Source organism: Mauremys reevesii, linkage group 10, assembly GCF_016161935.1.
Source record: "Mauremys reevesii isolate NIE-2019 linkage group 10, ASM1616193v1, whole genome shotgun sequence".
NCBI lineage: Eukaryota > Metazoa > Chordata > Testudines > Geoemydidae > Mauremys > Mauremys reevesii.
Genome location: NC_052632.1, coordinates 11,858,940 through 11,875,934, shown reverse-complemented (window position 1 = coordinate 11,875,934; position 16,995 = coordinate 11,858,940). Strand labels below are relative to the sequence as shown.

The 16,995-nt window shown below is 44.4% G+C and overlaps 1 protein-coding gene across 9 annotated transcripts in view; it reads left to right on the top strand.

Moving 5' to 3' along the window:
- CHD2 (chromodomain helicase DNA binding protein 2) overlaps positions 1–16,995 on the top strand; it is an 83,491-nt gene that overhangs the window by 8,022 nt on the left and 58,474 nt on the right. For 5 of the 9 annotated variants that reach the window (XM_039490678.1, XM_039490681.1, XM_039490676.1 and 2 more), the window contains exons 3-4: positions 8,658–8,889; positions 13,679–13,765. The exons of 1 other annotated variant lie outside the window; for it this stretch is intronic. In XM_039490678.1, the coding sequence (XP_039346612.1) occupies positions 8,658–8,889; positions 13,679–13,765 (319 nt within the window). Of the gene's footprint in view, positions 1–8,657; positions 8,890–13,678; positions 13,766–14,834; positions 14,958–16,995 lie in introns of those variants that run through there. 3 more of the 9 variants (XM_039490680.1, XM_039490679.1, XM_039490682.1) reach the window with 2 other exon arrangements.

Sequence of the window (16,995 nt, the reverse complement as noted above, 5' to 3'; positions counted from 1 at the left end):
ATTTGCATGTTCACTACAAGTCTGTGTTGCTGACTACATACAGAGTCCCTTTTGAATTGGCCATTGTGCTCCTCCATGCTGACTGTGCTGACACGGATAAACAAACCTGCTAAAGTGGCAGTTAAAATGACTGAGTGATGTATGAAATAGCTTCTGTCCTGCTGTTTCTTTCCTAAAGGGAAATGTGTTATCTAATCCAAGTATCAGAGGGGTAGCTGTGTTAGTGTGTATCCACAAAAACAACGAGGCGTCACTAGACTAAGACTAAAGACTAAGATTTATTTGGGCATAAGCTTTTGTGGGTAAAAACCCACTTCTTCAGATGCCACCAGACTCCTTGTTTTTATCTAATCCCAAGGGCACAGATAGGCAAAAAGACAGGGTACTAGATATTGTCTCTTCTCCCATTATGCATTGGTATTATAACAGGCTTGCCCTTGGCCCTACCCCCGCTGTTCCCCCTCCCCCGCAGCCCCAGCTCACTGTGCTGCTGGCACAAAGCTCTGGGCGGCGGGGCGGCAAGCTTCTGGCGCAGCACTGCTGCAGAGCCCGGCCTGATCCGGTGCTCTGTGCTGTGCAGTGCGTGGCTGGCTCCAGCGGGGTGGCATCGTGGGGTGTTGGATAGAGGGCAGGGGAGTTCAGGGTGGTGGTCAGGGGCCAGGGGTGTGGATAGGGGTCAGGTGTGGTCAGAGGGCGGGGAACAGGGTTTGAATGGGGGTAGTCGGGAAGCAGGAGGGGTTGGATGGGGCAGTCAGTGGCAGGGGTTCTGGGGGTGGTCAGGGAGAAGGGGTGGTTGGATGGGGCAGCGGTGGCAGTCAGGGGTGGGAGTTCCTGGGCCTGTGAGGGGACGAAGAAGGGGGGGGTTTGGATGGGGCCGTCAAGGAATAGGGAGGTTTGGATTTGCCAGGAGTCTGGGGGGGCTGTCAGGGGGCCAGAAGGGGGGGGTACAGGCTGGCCCACGCCCCCACTCCCCTAACAGGTCCTCCATACAATTTCCAAAACCTGATGCGGCCCTCAGGCCAAAAAGTCTGCCCACACCTGTATTATAAGGTTCTCAACAGTGGGTGCTGCATGAGTGGGAACAGTGAGGCAGTCACAACTGAGTTATATGCTGCTCTTGGTGAACGTTAAACACGTTAGTACTTTCAGACCCCACCACATCCTTGGGGAAGGGGAGATCCGCCTCTTTCAGAGCCCTGAAGTCTACCCTTTCACTCAAGGGTGAACTGGGAAGAGTCTGGCTTTGGAGTTTCTCAGGGCTGGTCTGTGCTACCACTTAAGTTGATGTAACTTACATTACTCAGGGGTGTGTGAAAGGCGTCACGGGGGGGCAAGTTACAGCGACCTAAAAGCTGGCCACACTGGTGCCGGTGGGAGACACGCTCTCGCTGACATTACTTCACCTCCGTGAGAGGCAGAAGCTATTATGGTGACAGGAGAGCGCTCTCCCAGAGAGATCTGCTGCAACTTACGGTATGATATGCAACTTACGGTTCCAGTTTTGATGAAGGCAAAGCTGTTTATCAGACAGTTAGTGTCAAATAATGAAAAGAGTGGGCAGAAACAGAGTGACGGTACCTCAAATGCTGCTTCTAAATCAGAGGTGGGCAAACTACGGGCCCGTGGGACCCTGCTCTAAATCTGTGCCTATAATGGTGAGAAAGACAATACATCTTTATAAAGGAAGACGAAAAATAAACATCTCAAACCTAGCAGCTCTTAAAATAAGACTCTGCTCTGAAAAAGGACTAAAAATTATGTGGATTTTCATGTTGGTGTCTCAATAATCCCTATAGCAAATATGTTCCATTTTCCAAGATAATGAATACACTTTCGAAATGTAAGCCCTGCAAAGTTAACATGGTGTTCCTTCTAATATGTCATCATAAGTAATAAAGTTACTGCAAGTCAAATTAGGCCTTCATTGACACATGGGTGACTGTTTGTAATTTCATAAGCAATTCTCTTCATACTTCAGAAGAAATATGCAGCTCACTCCCTTCTGGGAAATTGTTCTGCAGTGTGACATGAGTAAGAAGCAGTAAAAATAGACCATATGATTCAGAAGTGCACAAAAGGAGATTTGTGCAAGAAGGTGCCATTTATGAGGTCATTTTTCAGAGTAGAGTCCTGCTTTAACTTTGTCCAATATGAATAAGACCTTGTCAGAGGCAGCGAGTTTGAATGAAAATTCTATATTGTATCAAAATGCTCTTCAGAACTACTCATACAATTCCTACTTTTGCTGTGCCTTTAAGGATAACAGTTCAGAATCTGTTTCTGTTGTGGGTGAGAGACTTCTTTTGTAATCAAGCTCTTTTTCATGGGCACTCTGCTCATTTTTACTAGTGCATCTTTACTAGATAAGCAGGATCTCCTGTTTTTCCTATCTTTTGGCCTCTACACAACTCTGCAAGTGCACCTCACTTTGTAACCTGCAACACCCCCTGCTATTCCAGTCCTGAAGAGAATGCTAGTTGTGCTATATTATGTAAATGTAGGTGTAGTGTAAATAATAGATTTATAAAATTGGTCAGTCCAGTATATCTCAACATACTTTACAAAGCAGAGAACTTTAGAGAGAGGTATGCAAATATGAACCATTTACTGAGCTCAGTAAGTGCTTGTTCTTTGGTTCTGCCTCTGGAGCCTTAGGTGTTAAAACTTATCTTGGAGAGAGGGAGACAGTGTTGGCCAAAAGATGGTGCTTTCACTTAATGCTTCACAAAAAATCTCTTGAAAGCTCAGCTTTTCCGTGAACATCCATCTCCAGTTAGCCTTGAAACTGGAACAAGGATGGTGACAGCTAGGATGCCAGTTGTGAGCATATAGTTCTTAATAATTAGTTGTATTCTAGTAGCACCAAAAAGACCCTATTGCTGGGTGATATACAAACAAAATAAACATAGGCAGTAATTTACAGTCTCATCAGTACTGGACTTTAGAGCTGGTACTAAAAGTCTATTGTTGTTTGCTTAACATGTTCTGTTATAACCTGCTATTTTTAGATACTTATACATTTGCCAAACTTTAACAATTCTGTTAGAAATTTTCAATATTTCCTCTCTCTTTCATGCTGTATTCTGAAAGTTTCAACAAAAATGGTTTAGCTTTTACTGAAAATGAAGTTGGGCAAAATAGGTTTTCAGGGTTTTTTGAATACATTTTTCTTGAAAGGGTGTTAGACCCTCCATCCTGTGGAGCAGGAGCTGGATATTTGGAAAGGGCAGCTTGGGGTGCCTTTTTTTGTGCCCATGAACATCATCCACATTTTCTCAAGTTAGCCTCTGGAAATCACATTTTGTACATGCTCTGTAGAGGCTTGCTCCTAAAAATCTCTGAAGACTCCATTTACACCAAACATGCTTGAGCTCCCTCCTCCTCTTCTCTTTCCCCCTGTCCCCCTTTTTCCCCCAGCTTCATCTGCACCAAACATGCTCATAGGTGCAGAGCTAGAGCAAAAGATAAAATGCAGGGCCTCACATAGTGAAGAGGAGGAGCTGCAGCATTCCTTTCGTTTTGGTGTGTACTTCACAACCCATGTTATTGAGCAAGGCCTCACACCCTTGCCTTAGGAGGCAGGCAAGTATCATTTACCTTATTTTACAGATCGGATACCTCAGAGTTTGCATAAGGTCAGGTCAGGCTGGGAATAAAACCTTATCTCTAATTGGGGTAGTTCCAAGTCTCATCCACTTTCTCACGCTGCCTTTCATGCTCCATGTGCCCCAGGTATATGCTTGGTTGTGCTGTCTGTAACCACTAGACCACATTCCTTTCCAGAATCAGGAATAGAATCCAGGAATCCTGATACTCAACGTTTTGCTACTGTCTACCAAATAGTTGTGCAAGCCACTGGAAAAATGTGTGCTGCTACATCTGGTGAATGGTGCACAGTCAGGATAATAGCTTGGTGCTGCTACATGTTACACCATTAGCTCAAATGAAGAGGTGTGAAGTGTGGTTTGGGGTTTAAACACTACTGCTGTGGGCGAACAATATGATTTTATATGATCAATCTTATCACTTTGCCTTTTATAAAACCTAGGAAATGACACACACACTGTTTCAAACAAACAAAAAAAAAAAAAACCAAAGCAAAGAGGTAAAGTCAATCACTCAAAAGTTAGGAAATGCTAGAACTAAGGTTGCAGGGGGAGCTTTAGTTTGCCTCCTTTGTGTATATGCTGGAAAGTAAGCTGCCTTCTTCAAGTGCTGTCCCTGTCTCCATTTCAGGTGTCTGCGCATTTTTGCACTCTTGTGGGGTTTTTTTGGGGGGGGAGGAAGAGGCCTCAGTTTCAGATTTTGCCCCAGACTCCCCAAAAACCTCTCTGTGGCCCTCTGAAAACATATCCTTCACCTTCACTCTCTAATTTCCTCATGCAAAGAAATTTGGGGTGCAGTTTATATATATATAATATAAAAACTACAAAATTGTGTTGTATTGCCCAGCTGTAAAATGGTAGAGCAGTCATCATGACACCCAAGCCCTGCTACAATTTTCTTGCAGATTTCTTAAGATGCATCGTTACGAAAAGGTGACCTAGTAAGGTCCTAGTGTTGCTGTTAAACTAGTTATTTCTTGAACGCAGATAGGATTATTTCCTTTTATTCTTCAGCAATGGGTCAATTTTTCCCAGATCAGAAATATTTGCCTCATGAGTAAAGAGTTACAGACTGGAGTACATCGCAGAAATGTGGAATCATCTTTTCTGAGTCTTGGTGGATCTAGATTTGTAGATACACTCCCCATAAAGGGGCCAACCCAACTCACACTTAGTGTTTGTCCTTTGACTTTAGTGGATATTGGGTTGGGCCCAAAGTGATTTTCAGATATATACTTTCCCATAGTGTAATTGAAAGTTGCCTTACTCTGGTGCCCATTTTTAGCGTCCAAAAAAGATTATCTCATGGACTTTAATCTCTTAATTGTGTACAGCTCTAAAGATTAACAAGCACATACTTGCATCTGATGAAGTGGGTTATAGCCCACGAAAGCTTATGTCCAAATAAATTTGTTAGTCTCTAAGGTGCCACAAGGACTCCTCCTTGTTTTTGCTGGTACAGACTAACACGGCTACCCCTCTGATTCCAAACAAATACTGTTTGCCTATTGGCTGGGGTATATTTGCTTCTAGATATTGTCAGAGATGGTTAGGATGGTTAGAATGAACTTTTCTTTCTAATACTTTAAATTTTTTTATTTAATTAAAATATGAAAGTAAAGCACATGCCCTTTGTTTCAGTAACAGGTTTCAGGGCGTTTTAAAAAGGTAATTGCTTGCCACAATCTTAGAAAATGAAGAAATATGACATACTCAGCTGCAGTATTTTTAGCAAGTGTATATTCATGTACATACACACCTGCAAACATGTATGGCTGATTCCTCTCTCTAAAGAAGTGACAGTTTTGAGATTTCACTATTCTTAATCCTTATTTGCATTATGGGTATTACCCACAGTGTGGTAGATGTGGTCTCCGCCCTGGAAGAGGTCAGAACCTTGACAAACAAAGGGCTGCAGGGAGGGATAACAGGTATTCTTAAATAAATATCAACTATGCCACCTGGACCTCAGCCCAGCCATTATTGTTGTTTAACTTCTTGTAGCCAGTGCTAGTAGAAAATGGGACACCTTCCCTCCCCTCAATTTTGATTTTCAGTGGAATACAAAAATATTTTGGCCAAACATTGAAATATTTCAATTTGGAAATGCTGCCACTTCACCTTATGGGGGTTGTAGTTCGAGCACCGCAAGCTTCCATTCGCCCCTCTAAACTGCACTCCCAGGTTGGACTGCATTTCCCATAATTCACCCCATAGTCCCCTCTTAGAGAGGGGAAGCGGTTCACCATGGGAGTCCCTTGCCAGGGTGCATTTATGGGAGATGCAGGCCAGCTGAGGAGCCTGGCTGATAGAGAATGGGGACATGAAGCAACTGAATTACAGCTCCCACGAGGCACCTTGTCAGTATGTCCAAATGGAAATATTTCAGTTTTTGAGTGTTTGACTTTTTGACTAAAAATTGAAAATTTCCACAGAAAGTAGGAACTTTTCTTGAAAAATGTTGTCTTACTGAAAACCCAATTTCCCCACAAAAAACAGTTCCAGCAGAAAATATTCAACCAGCCCTAATTGCTAGTAAGTGGGTCTAGAGTGGGCTAGTTTCAAGTGAAAGAGGAGAGGTGGTGGTGTTAGGAATGAATTCAGTGAGGACGTTCCAAGAGAAGTGGACAGATGGGGCGGGGAGTGGGGGAGAGGGGTTACGGCGGGGGGGCGATGTGAAAAGAGCTGAGCCAATAAATAAGCAAGGGCAAAGATGGGGAGAGCCTGGAAGGTGGTGAGGACAAGAAACTTGAACTTGAGGTGATGGCAAAATGGAAGGATTTAAGGTAGTGTGACATATTTTGAGTACAGGCACATAAAATGATCTTAGCAAGAGCCGTGTTTTGTGTGGACTAGAAGTGGCGGCACAAGCAACGGGGGTGTTGGAGAGAAAAATGACAAAGTGGCTTGTCTTGTTTTTCCAGTTCTCCTAGGACAGAGCGGGGAAAAGGGGTAACAGCTTCTGAATTTCATATTCCTCCCACTTTTAAAGCCAAACTGAAGTAGGTAAAACAGATTTTAATGAGCTCATCTTTAAACATTACTTAGACGTTGGTCATTTCTCTTCTTCCAAGTTTTGAAATCTTTCCTTATAGCTAATTTTTTTTCTTTTGATTTCAAATTCTTCCATTTTGAGACACAAAACAAACCAGAAATCACAAGAGCAGGGACAAACCATAAGATGGTGGAAGAGCAATGTTCTAAAATGGTGACTGGAAGGCTGGCTGAGTGCCCAGCAGCACTGGAGGAATTTCTGGAGCAGTTTTTCATGCAGTGTTTCACTGCTGCCCTCTGCCAGCTCTTTGAGAAAATGCAGTTCTGTTCTCCAGTAGTGATTTGCTGTACTTAGGCAATTGACTGGGATGTATTTATTCACGACTGGCTGCGGATATAGTCTTTGTGGGTAGGAGACCTATATTTTACAGGAAGGAGATTTAGTTTTTACAAGGCCTCATAAAAGAATTCCTTATAAAAATAGGACTCTTTTTATTTCCATATTTGAATTTTTTCTATTTATATGTGGCAAGATTTATGAATTTTATTTTATTGTGTCTATTGATAGCTACGGTGCAAAAGTACATTGGTTTTATGTAATTTTATCATTGTATTATATAATTATATTCTTGCTTCTGCCTTTTTTAAATGTACTGATACTGCTGAAATTAATCAGTCTGGACAAAAACTAGATACATTTTGTTCTTTTATCATTTTATAAAAGGGGACAAATTAAAAACTACATTTCCCTCTTGGAACTGTGCCGACTCTTTTCTTCCAGTATTCTAGGCTGTTTACAAACAACGAACAAAAAGATCATCTCTGACCCATAGAGTTTGTAGTCTTATTTTCACAATTTTCTTTTTAGTTTGTTGTAGGGCTAGATGTGATGCCAGGATTGCTAACTCTAGCTGCTCTTCTTCCCTCTCTGTCATGTGCATAATCTGCTGTTCTGTAATGAGTTTCTCTTCCTCGTTGGTTGGGTTGCAAGTGGGGGTTTGAGAGGCTGGGGAAATGGAAAATGAAACAAAAATATGATGCCTGCTACTAGCTCTAGGAGAGATGGGCACTGCCATGTGAGGCCTCTGGTGGCAATATGTGTATTGTTGGATTTTTAATACAGCATGACCTCTCGTCTCTCCCTTTGGATACTCCTGGCACTGCAAATCATGTATGAATGAAATGTATGGAAACACTTGGTATCTGTAGTTAAACTCACATGCCTGATGAAAAGCCCCTTTGAATCTAAGAAAATCAGATGCTCCCATTTAGAGCAGACACGGATTCCCTCTTGCTGTTTGATTTGATTAAAAACAATAAAAAGACATCTGTTCTAGGCTCCCTAACGTTTTTAATAACACAGTAAGTGAAATCCCAGCAGCAGTAATGTAACCATTTCAACAAGAATTCAGCCAGCCAACCACATATAAAAATGCCTTTCCACCACTCCACTGTTGAACTTGCTTTTTCTGGGGCATATCTTATTATTACCACTGAAGCATCTGGTACTGGCCCCTCTCCGAGGTGGAATGCTAGACCAGGTGGAGCACTGGTCTGATCTGGTATGGTCCTAATTTGGCTGCTAAATTGGAAAGGGATGGAGTTCTATACTAGAGCTCGTGCCCACACTCATTTTTAATCTGGTGGTATGAGCCATGGAGACTACATGTCCCAACATGCCATGCTCCATCTTGCTCTGAGCAGAACAAGTCCTTACAATGAGAGTGGGCTTCCCAGAGGCAGCCTTGATGCTGTTCTTTCTGCAGCCCGTCCGTGGTGCTTTAGTTGACCAGAGGTAGGTACTGGATAGTGACATGAAGTCCATCCGCTTCCCTCATGTACCAAATGTGTGTCCTCCACTGGGAGAGCAATTGTATCTGGATGTGACTGATGTGGCAGTGCAGAATATTCTTGTTAGACATGGGAATTTACACCCCTAGTTAGGCTTTTAAAAATGTGCCTAGTATTGTACCTTGGATACAGCTAAGGTTTTCTCAGAGGTTATTTCTTAGCCATCGTAGTGCAGTTAAAATTAATTCCTTCTTTCTTTACCATTAGTCACTCAGCATCTGAAGAGGCCTCTGGCTCCGACTCTGCAAGCCAATCTGAAAGCGAGCAGGGGAGCGAACAGGGCAGTGAGCATGGCAGTGAGACAAACAGCAGCTCAGAGTCCTCCGAAAGCCAGTCTGAATCTGAAAGCGAGTCAACAGGTTCGAAATCCCAGCAGACCCCACCTGAAACCAAAGAAAAACCAGCCAGCAAGAAGGAAAGGATAGCAGATGTAAAAAAGGTATTGTCCCTGTCACTTCTTAACTAGCCATGTATCTATAACCAGGCACTGTCAAACCCTTGCCCAGAATGAAGGACTAGAGAGCAGTACACTAGCGAAACTGTTTGCCTCCAGGCCACTTTGCCAGCCTTCTCTAAACCCTCTCAGAAAAAGCCGCCCCCCTGATGCTGGCTTCCTTGGTCATCTTGTCAGTCACTCCATGTATATCTCAGCCAGCTTGTGTGATATATGCAAATAGGAGATTCCGCGTGACTATGTCGCTGTGTGACAGCTTGAGATTTATGCTTTGGGGCTGGGATAGGTAGTGACAGGGCTGACTGACAAAATGAAGGAGGCAGACATGAACTGTCAGTAAAAAAGGTTTCATTATTTCATCTGGCTCCCCCTCGTAGGTAAAAGTAGTAAAGCTTCCTAGTGGCATGTGCCCAAAGATGGGAACCTATGTCCAGTATTCATGGGTGCCACGTTGCCCCTCAGCTCACTATTTTAATTCCATCATTGTGGGTCTAAAAGGAAGTGGATTTCCTGTTGCCTAATTCCTCTGGGTCTGTAGTACTCAGCCTTTTCCGTATTGGGCCTTCCTCCTTCCAGCTGATCCCTCTCAGGTGTAGCCTGTGTCCTTCTCCCATTTAGCCATACAGGAAGGGCGGGGGATGGCAATTCCCTGACACCTATTGGTGTACTCACCCTGATGTTGTGCCCCCCTGGTTGAGAACTCATGATTGGACTAAGTTGTTTATCCTGAGGTGGATTCAGCCAGGGCTGTAAAACAGCAGACTTATCTGGGTTATCATTTTTTAAGCAATAATCTGATAATTTGCAGTCTCAATAGTCAAAAGCAGTGGAGAGCGAGCTGGGGAAAAAGAGGGAGGGTGTCTGTTAGGGCAGGGGTTCTCAACCTTTTTATTTCTGAGGCTCCCCCAACATGCTATAAAAACTCCATGTCCCGCTTGTCCCATAACAACCATTTTTCTGCATATAAAAGCCAGGACCAGCGTGAGGAGGTAGCAAGCATGGCAACTGCCTGGGGCCCCATACCACAGGGGGCTCTGTGAAGGTAAGTTGCGCAGGCTTCAGCTTCAGCCCTGGGTGGCAGGGCTCAGGGCCTCGGGCTTCAGCCCCATTCCTTGGGGCTTCGGCTTTCTGCCATGGGCCCCAGCAAGTCTAATGCTGGCCCTGCTTGGCGGAACCCCGGAAACCTGCTTGCGGCCCCCCAGGGGGCCCCGTGCCCCACTAAATTTAGGGTGTGGAAACCCAGCAAATGTAGCAGACTTACAGAAAAGAAGTCAGGTCAGCCTAACCAGTCTATACATTTTGTGCTGTATGACTGCATTATTACTGCCATTTGTGGTTTGAAGGCCCAGATGGCGAGGTCCAAATACAACACATTCAAGTAAGTCAGTTCTTGGAGAAAGCTACTTTGTTTGCTAGGTCTTGGGGAAGCGCAGTGCCTGAAGCCTAAACGCTTCAAGTGCCTGCAGGGAGAGAAACCGTGCATTTTAATTGTTCACAATGGATGTTCCACCTCAGCTGCCTGAGAACCATTATGCTGTCTGTTCAGGTTTTAGTTCAGCCTCGCATGTTAAGGGTGTCAAGGATGGATGTATTTTTTAAAGCAGTAACAGTAACACAAAACTTAACTTTCTGTTTTATTGTTGTTTAGTGGGGGCCAAAGGAAGTTATGTCTCTTCCTTTATGGACTCTTAGCAGCACATCTTTAGAAGATGAACATTAAAACATATCTGAGAAAAAAACAGATCCATACACAGGATTCCAAATAACATACACAAGACATGGAACAGATTGAGGCACTTTCAAATGAGGAAGGTGCCCATCTTCCTTAATTCCTGTAATAGTGGACATTTTGCTTCCTGCCTCTGCTGGTGTAGCTGTTTGGGGCTATTGGAATTACATCCGCTGGACTAACCAGTGCAATGAATTTTTATCATTCTGTATTCACATTACAGCTATGACCAGCGAGACCGGAGTCAGAATTGGGCCCCATTGTGTTGGCACTGTGCAAACAGATGGGGGAGTTGGTCCCTGCTCTGAAAACCCTTTCTATTTAAGAGAGAAGGAAATTTGAATGGGATTTTTTTCCTTCGTTTTTTTGTATCAATAGGAAAGTGATTGAACAGGCTTCTGATTTATTTCTGGGTATGTGTATGTCCAATAGGTATATTTTCTACAAGAAACCTCTCCTTTGTAGTGTTTCTTCATAACCACTTGTAAATGTAGCAGAACCCCAGAGCTGGTGACCGTCCTGCATTCATCATGCCTTCATTTCAGGTGTCACTTTTGTATCTGTTAGTGTGTTCAGGTATCCTTCTCTTGCCAGTGCTTTTAAGGAGACTTGTGGGATGGAGGTGAATATCTTTAGAAGACCATAAAATGGGGATAAAGTCTAATCAGGCAATAAGAGGTTGACAAATTAGACTAAGCAGGAGCATGTAAACACAGGTGATGAGATTATTTACAAAATTACATTCTGGCTTCAGGTGTCTCACCAACAGTGTTCCCGCTAATTTTTCCCACGCACGTGCGGACTGAATTTTATGTGCACCAATATGTAGGCAGGTCTGGGGCTGGGGGAGAGGCTCTCTCCCCGCCATGGCCCTGAGTGCCTGTGCGTTGCTTAATAGGCTGCTGTGCGGCCGCGCAGCTTAGAGGGAAAGTACTCACCAATATTAGTGTCCCATGTGATCCACATATCTGTACATACACCTCCCCTCAGGTTGTAGTTCTTGTCTCCTTTCTCCTCCTAAGAGCCTGGCCACACAAGTATAATAGACCATACTTTTGTAAGCAGTTTGCAAAACTCTTATTTGACGTGGTTACAGCAACATGGTTCTTGGAGCACTACCTGTACCAGTAACCGTGTGTAACCACTGCATAGGCGCCAACTTCTCCTATGCATGATGGGTGCTTGACCCACCTCGCCCCGCCCCTGCACTGCCCTCGCCCCACCCCCATTCCACCCCTTCCCCAAAATCCCTGCCCCACCCTGCCTTTTCCCACCCCACCACTGCCCTGCCTCTTCTCCGCCTCCTCCCCTGAGCACCACGTGTCCCCGCTCCTCCCCCTCCCTCCTAGAAAGTCCTAAGCTCCGCCAAACAGCTGTTAGGTGGTGGGGAGGAGTGCGGGAAGTGGGAAGCGCTGGGAGGGAGAGGAGCAGGGATGCAGCATGCTCAGGGGGGGGGAGAAGGAGGTGAGGAGGGGGAGCTTGGCTGCCGGTGGGTGCAGAGCACCCACTAATTTTTCCCCGTGGGTGCTCCAGCCCCCAGAGCACCCATGGAGTTGGTGCCTATGAGCCACAGTGCATTCCAGGATGATGTGGGCAGGTATGCCATCTGACTTTATAGTGGATAGAGTACCTTGGAGGATATGTGCACAGACTAGCACCAGCAGTATATGCGTTATGGGACATCCTATGTCACAGAATGCTGAGAGGAGGGATTGGCCAAATAATTATGCAGGCATGGTAGGGGGAATCCATTTACATTGCAGAAACCCAGTGTTTCACACTGGTTACAGGAAGACAATTTGGCAGCTTTAGGGCCTCTGACAAGAGCAATTCACCATGAACTGGTATAATTTACCACATTATGTGTGATGCCAGCCGTGTCCAGAGCCACCCATGTTCCTAGCTGTTTACAAACTCAGTGAAATGCTCTAGAAGGGGCTTTAGAGGCAGTCAGTACTCTATAAATGCTGTGATGAGCTGTCAGGATAATGACGGTCACCTGCTTTCAGGCAATCAGAAGTCCAGCTGAATTCCATTAGCACAGACCTGCAAGAGTGGGTGGAATTCCTAGTGCTACAAGAGTCCTTCTCCCTGGGCCCTGCAAGAGTTAGCCTCTAGATTGGAATACAACCCTACACAGATCTACCAGGCTTTCTGGATAGCTGAGGTGACCCACATGTCATTGAGCTGTTCAGTTAACCCAAAGGGGTTTTCCCTAAGGGAGAAATGGGGGCAGGTGCTTCTGGTTAGAGAGATTTGTCCTCTTGACCCTGTAGAGCAGTGGTACCCAGTTATTTCAGAGTCATGTCCCCCCTTACACCTGTTGGTGCCCCATTCCTCCGGGAGGCCGAGACTGGGGCTGCAGCTGGGGTTGGGGGCAAGAATAGAGCTGCAGTCGGTGGCCGGGAGTCAGGGTCATGGCTGGGGGCAGGGCTGAAGCGGGGCTGGGTGGTGCTCCCTCCCCACCCCTCGTCGTGGCTGGTCCGGGCCCTGCTGCGTGCCCCTCCCTGCCCCCACAGTTTGGGGACCTCTGCTGTAGAGTTTCTTGCATGGGGAGAAGTACTGAGCATTGCCACAAGTCTAATGTAAATGGAGTGGGGAATTTAAAAAAGCTTTTAGTCTCTCTAGCTGAAATAAATAGCTCAGTTCATTCATATGAAAATGGAGAGTTATTCCTTCTTCGTTTCCTTTTTTGTATTCCAACAGGGACACTTGGAGAGACTGGGTATTCAAATACCTGTCCTTCTACAGCATAAATAAACCTCGAAGTTTTTTGTAGCTAGGGGGAGGGAAAACTCCGTATAATAAATATAGTGGGAGACTGCTGATGTTATAAAACATTGCTAGGCATATAGTAAAAAATGATCCATGATCCTTTCAGTCATGTTTCATAAGTTTCCATAACTTACCTAACCATCCCCCCCCACACCAAAAGCCCCATACCGATGCCATACTGATTCATCAGAAGTTCACTCTTAAACTTCTCTAAAATGATAGCAATAATTGGGGTGAAGCAGGCCTGCTGATGGTCTGTTTATTTTGCAGATGTGGGAAGAATATCCTGATGTTTATGGGGTTAGGAGATCAAACCGAAGCAGACAAGAACCATCGCGATTTAATATAAAAGAAGAGGTAAGAAAAAAAAAAAAAGATGAGATGAGGGAATATTTAAAATTAAAAAAATAACACAAAACAGAGGCAGTTCTGATCTGTGTCACCTTTTAAACACTAAGTTCAAGGCAGATTTTTGGAAGCTGGATTTTGCAAATTAAGGTCCCAGTCCTGCAGTCGGATCCATTTGGACAGATGCTTGTGGAGTCACTGGACTCTGCAATGCCATTAAGGGCTCCATGCATGGATCTGATTGCTGCAGTGGGGCCTAATGCAAGTGATGCTCTGTTGTAGAAACATGGATCAGAGAGAGGGAGTTCATGTAAAAACCATAAAGGAAACTTCCCAGAAACACCTTACAACAATAAAACAGTCTTTGTTCTATGTCCTGGAGTGGATTGCAGTGATTAGTGTGTTTGTGTGTGTGAGTTCAGCTTTATGAACCATCAATTTTTTTTTTTTTTTTGGTTGAGTATTGGGGAAAATCTTACATTTGAATGTAATGCGAGGGACAACGAAACATGAGTTTATTAGCGTCTGGCAGCCAAAACTTTAAATGATTCCAGCCATCAAAACATACTACAGAAATGGAGACGTTAGCTGCTGTGCTTGTTTATGTCTACACATCTGCTGATCTCCAAGGAGGCTAAGCATCCATCTCCCTGTTTTACAGATGGGGAAACTGAAACACAGAGAGGGTCAGGCTGAAATGTTCAAAGTTAGGGGGCCTAAAGTGAGCAGCCTGATTTTTTCAGAGGGGCAAGGCACCTGTAGCTCCCTTTAGAATCTTCTGAAAATCAGGCCACTGTAGGGGTAGGTGCTTATATATGGGTTTAGACACCTAACAATTAGGTAACGAGGTTTGAAAATTTTGGCCTAAATTACTTTCACTGTCATACAGTGAGTCAGGGAATAGAACCCAGATCTCCTGACCCCTAGTTCGGTGCCTTATCCACTGGATCATGTGATCTGCACCATGCAACTAAACTCAGAAAATTCCAGACTGGTGTGCTGAATGCCCCGAATAGCAGCAGCAGGTAAGAAGGGCATTTAGCACATAATTGACTTAGCTTTTGTTTTCCTTTTCAAGTTCCGCAAAGTCCAGACTCGCTGGCTGCCTCTCTGTGCGATGCCCCCAGCATGCACTATGCTGGTGATGTCACACCCATCACAGATCTCCGCTGCAGACCCGAGTGCCCTGTAGGGGGCTCAGGTAAGTCCCGTCCTTTTTTTGTTTTACAATATTACGTGGTTTTGCAAATGTTGTTTTCTTTTCCGATATCTTGAATTCCTTACTATATAAGGTACAGTTTAAAAAAAAAAATCCAAGATGTAAAAACTTTGCTATACCACACAATATTGTAAAAAACAAAAAAACCCAAAACCTTCAGTGCCCCCCTCCCACAACCCCCCCCCCAAAAAAGAATCCCAATCAAATCCACATCCATACCTTCCCCTCAAAGCAGGGCCAGCTGGTTCCTGTAGGGCGACTCCCATCTGCAGCAGAGTCTGATGGGTGTGACGTGGTCACTAGTGCAGCGTCGGGGCCTCACAATGAGGAGAAGATGGAAAGTCTTGACTTTGGAGACAAAAAAGTTAAGGGGGGAGATGGGGAAGATAGTTTATTTACGGCTTCATCCTGCATGGTGCTGAGCATCCTAGTCTCCCACTGAAGTCACTGGGAGCTCAGGATGCTCTGCACACAGTGAGTGGTTGTTACCTTGCTGGGGTCAAGCCCATCATCAATGATGTGCTTTGCCTACTTGCTGTTTGGGGTTTCCAACACAATGTAAAGGCGCTTTTTATCTGCCTTCTTTCCTAAAACGGTGGTTGTGGCTCTAGTGAAAAGCACTGATCAGGCAGCATTGCAGGCTCACATCCTTTCACCGCAGAACAAGAACAGTCCAGGCAGCAGCATTGCAAACTTCCCCATCGGTTCTCCTACGGGAAGACGTATCTGCTTGAAAGGGAAGTTCCGTCTCTAGGGACCGTTCAGTCATTCTTTGCTGAGACTGCCAGTTTGGGCAGGGTTGTTTTTGTGCTGCTAACATCTGTCCTCTGGGAACTGGACTGAGACCATCAAACATATGTGTCACATAAGTCACTAAGCAGCCATTGGAGATGGTAACACTGATCTGGGCTAGAAGATCAGGAAGTGAAAGACAAGATTTGTATGTTCGTTAAACAGCCTTGCAGAGACTTCTAGTAAAACATCCAGGAACTAGAGACTTTTGAAACTGCGTGACAGTGTGCAGCAAGAACGGTGCTCACTCATGTATTGTCTTGGTATTTAACAGAACAACAGTAAGTCATACTAGTGGGAAGTGAGAATTTCACAGTGGTTGCCCTTTGAAAATATTCTAAGGCATTCAGTAAATAGTATGGACCAACAGACATAACTCTTTTGCGGTAAGAAAGTTGTCTCATGATTGGAATGGGTAGGAGCCTGCAAAGCTGAGCGCTCTTAGCACGCGTATCATGAAGAAGAGAACTCGTGTTCCACCACACAACATACATTGATTTGATTTTTTTAAAATTCAAGAAATTGATTATTTTATTAATTCTGACTTATTTTAGTTTTTAAGGTTCAGATACTCCTATTACTATCTAGTGGGATATTCAATCAAGTAGGAAAAAATTTACCTTTTCATCAATCTGGATTCCTCAGCATTTTGAGAGCAGCATAAAAGGACAGCCACAGCAAAGCTAGATGGTTTCAGAACCTGGGGCTGTAGGAAGCCTGAATGATGATCAGCTGTAGAGAGCATTGTTGCTGTTCATTATTTATTAAATTCTTACAGTGTGCTTGGGCCTGTACAAGACCCAAAATGAACAAACCCTTGTCTAGAAGAAATTACCATCTAAAACATGATCTGCAGTAGTTACCTGATCTACCATAGTGATTCTTAAACTTTCTGATAGTCTGAGATGAGCCAAAGACTCTCTCATGGGCCATGCCAGGCTGCTTGGTTCTAAGTATTTTATTCTGTGGGCTGTCAGGAAGGGCTCCATCGACCACAGATGGTCCACAAGACCATCTCTTCAGAGCTACTGATCTGTAATCCTCAGCAGGAGGACAGTAAAAATAGAATTTGGCTATATTTTGCATAGTGTTGTTTATACAAACACTAGGTCTCAAAATAGATTAAAATTTTATAATACAGTTAGAGATGTAAATGTTAAATGCTAGCAGAGGGAGAGAAATTTACAAGTGCGTGAGATGGGAGAGTCAGTGAGGCAGAAGGAGGGAG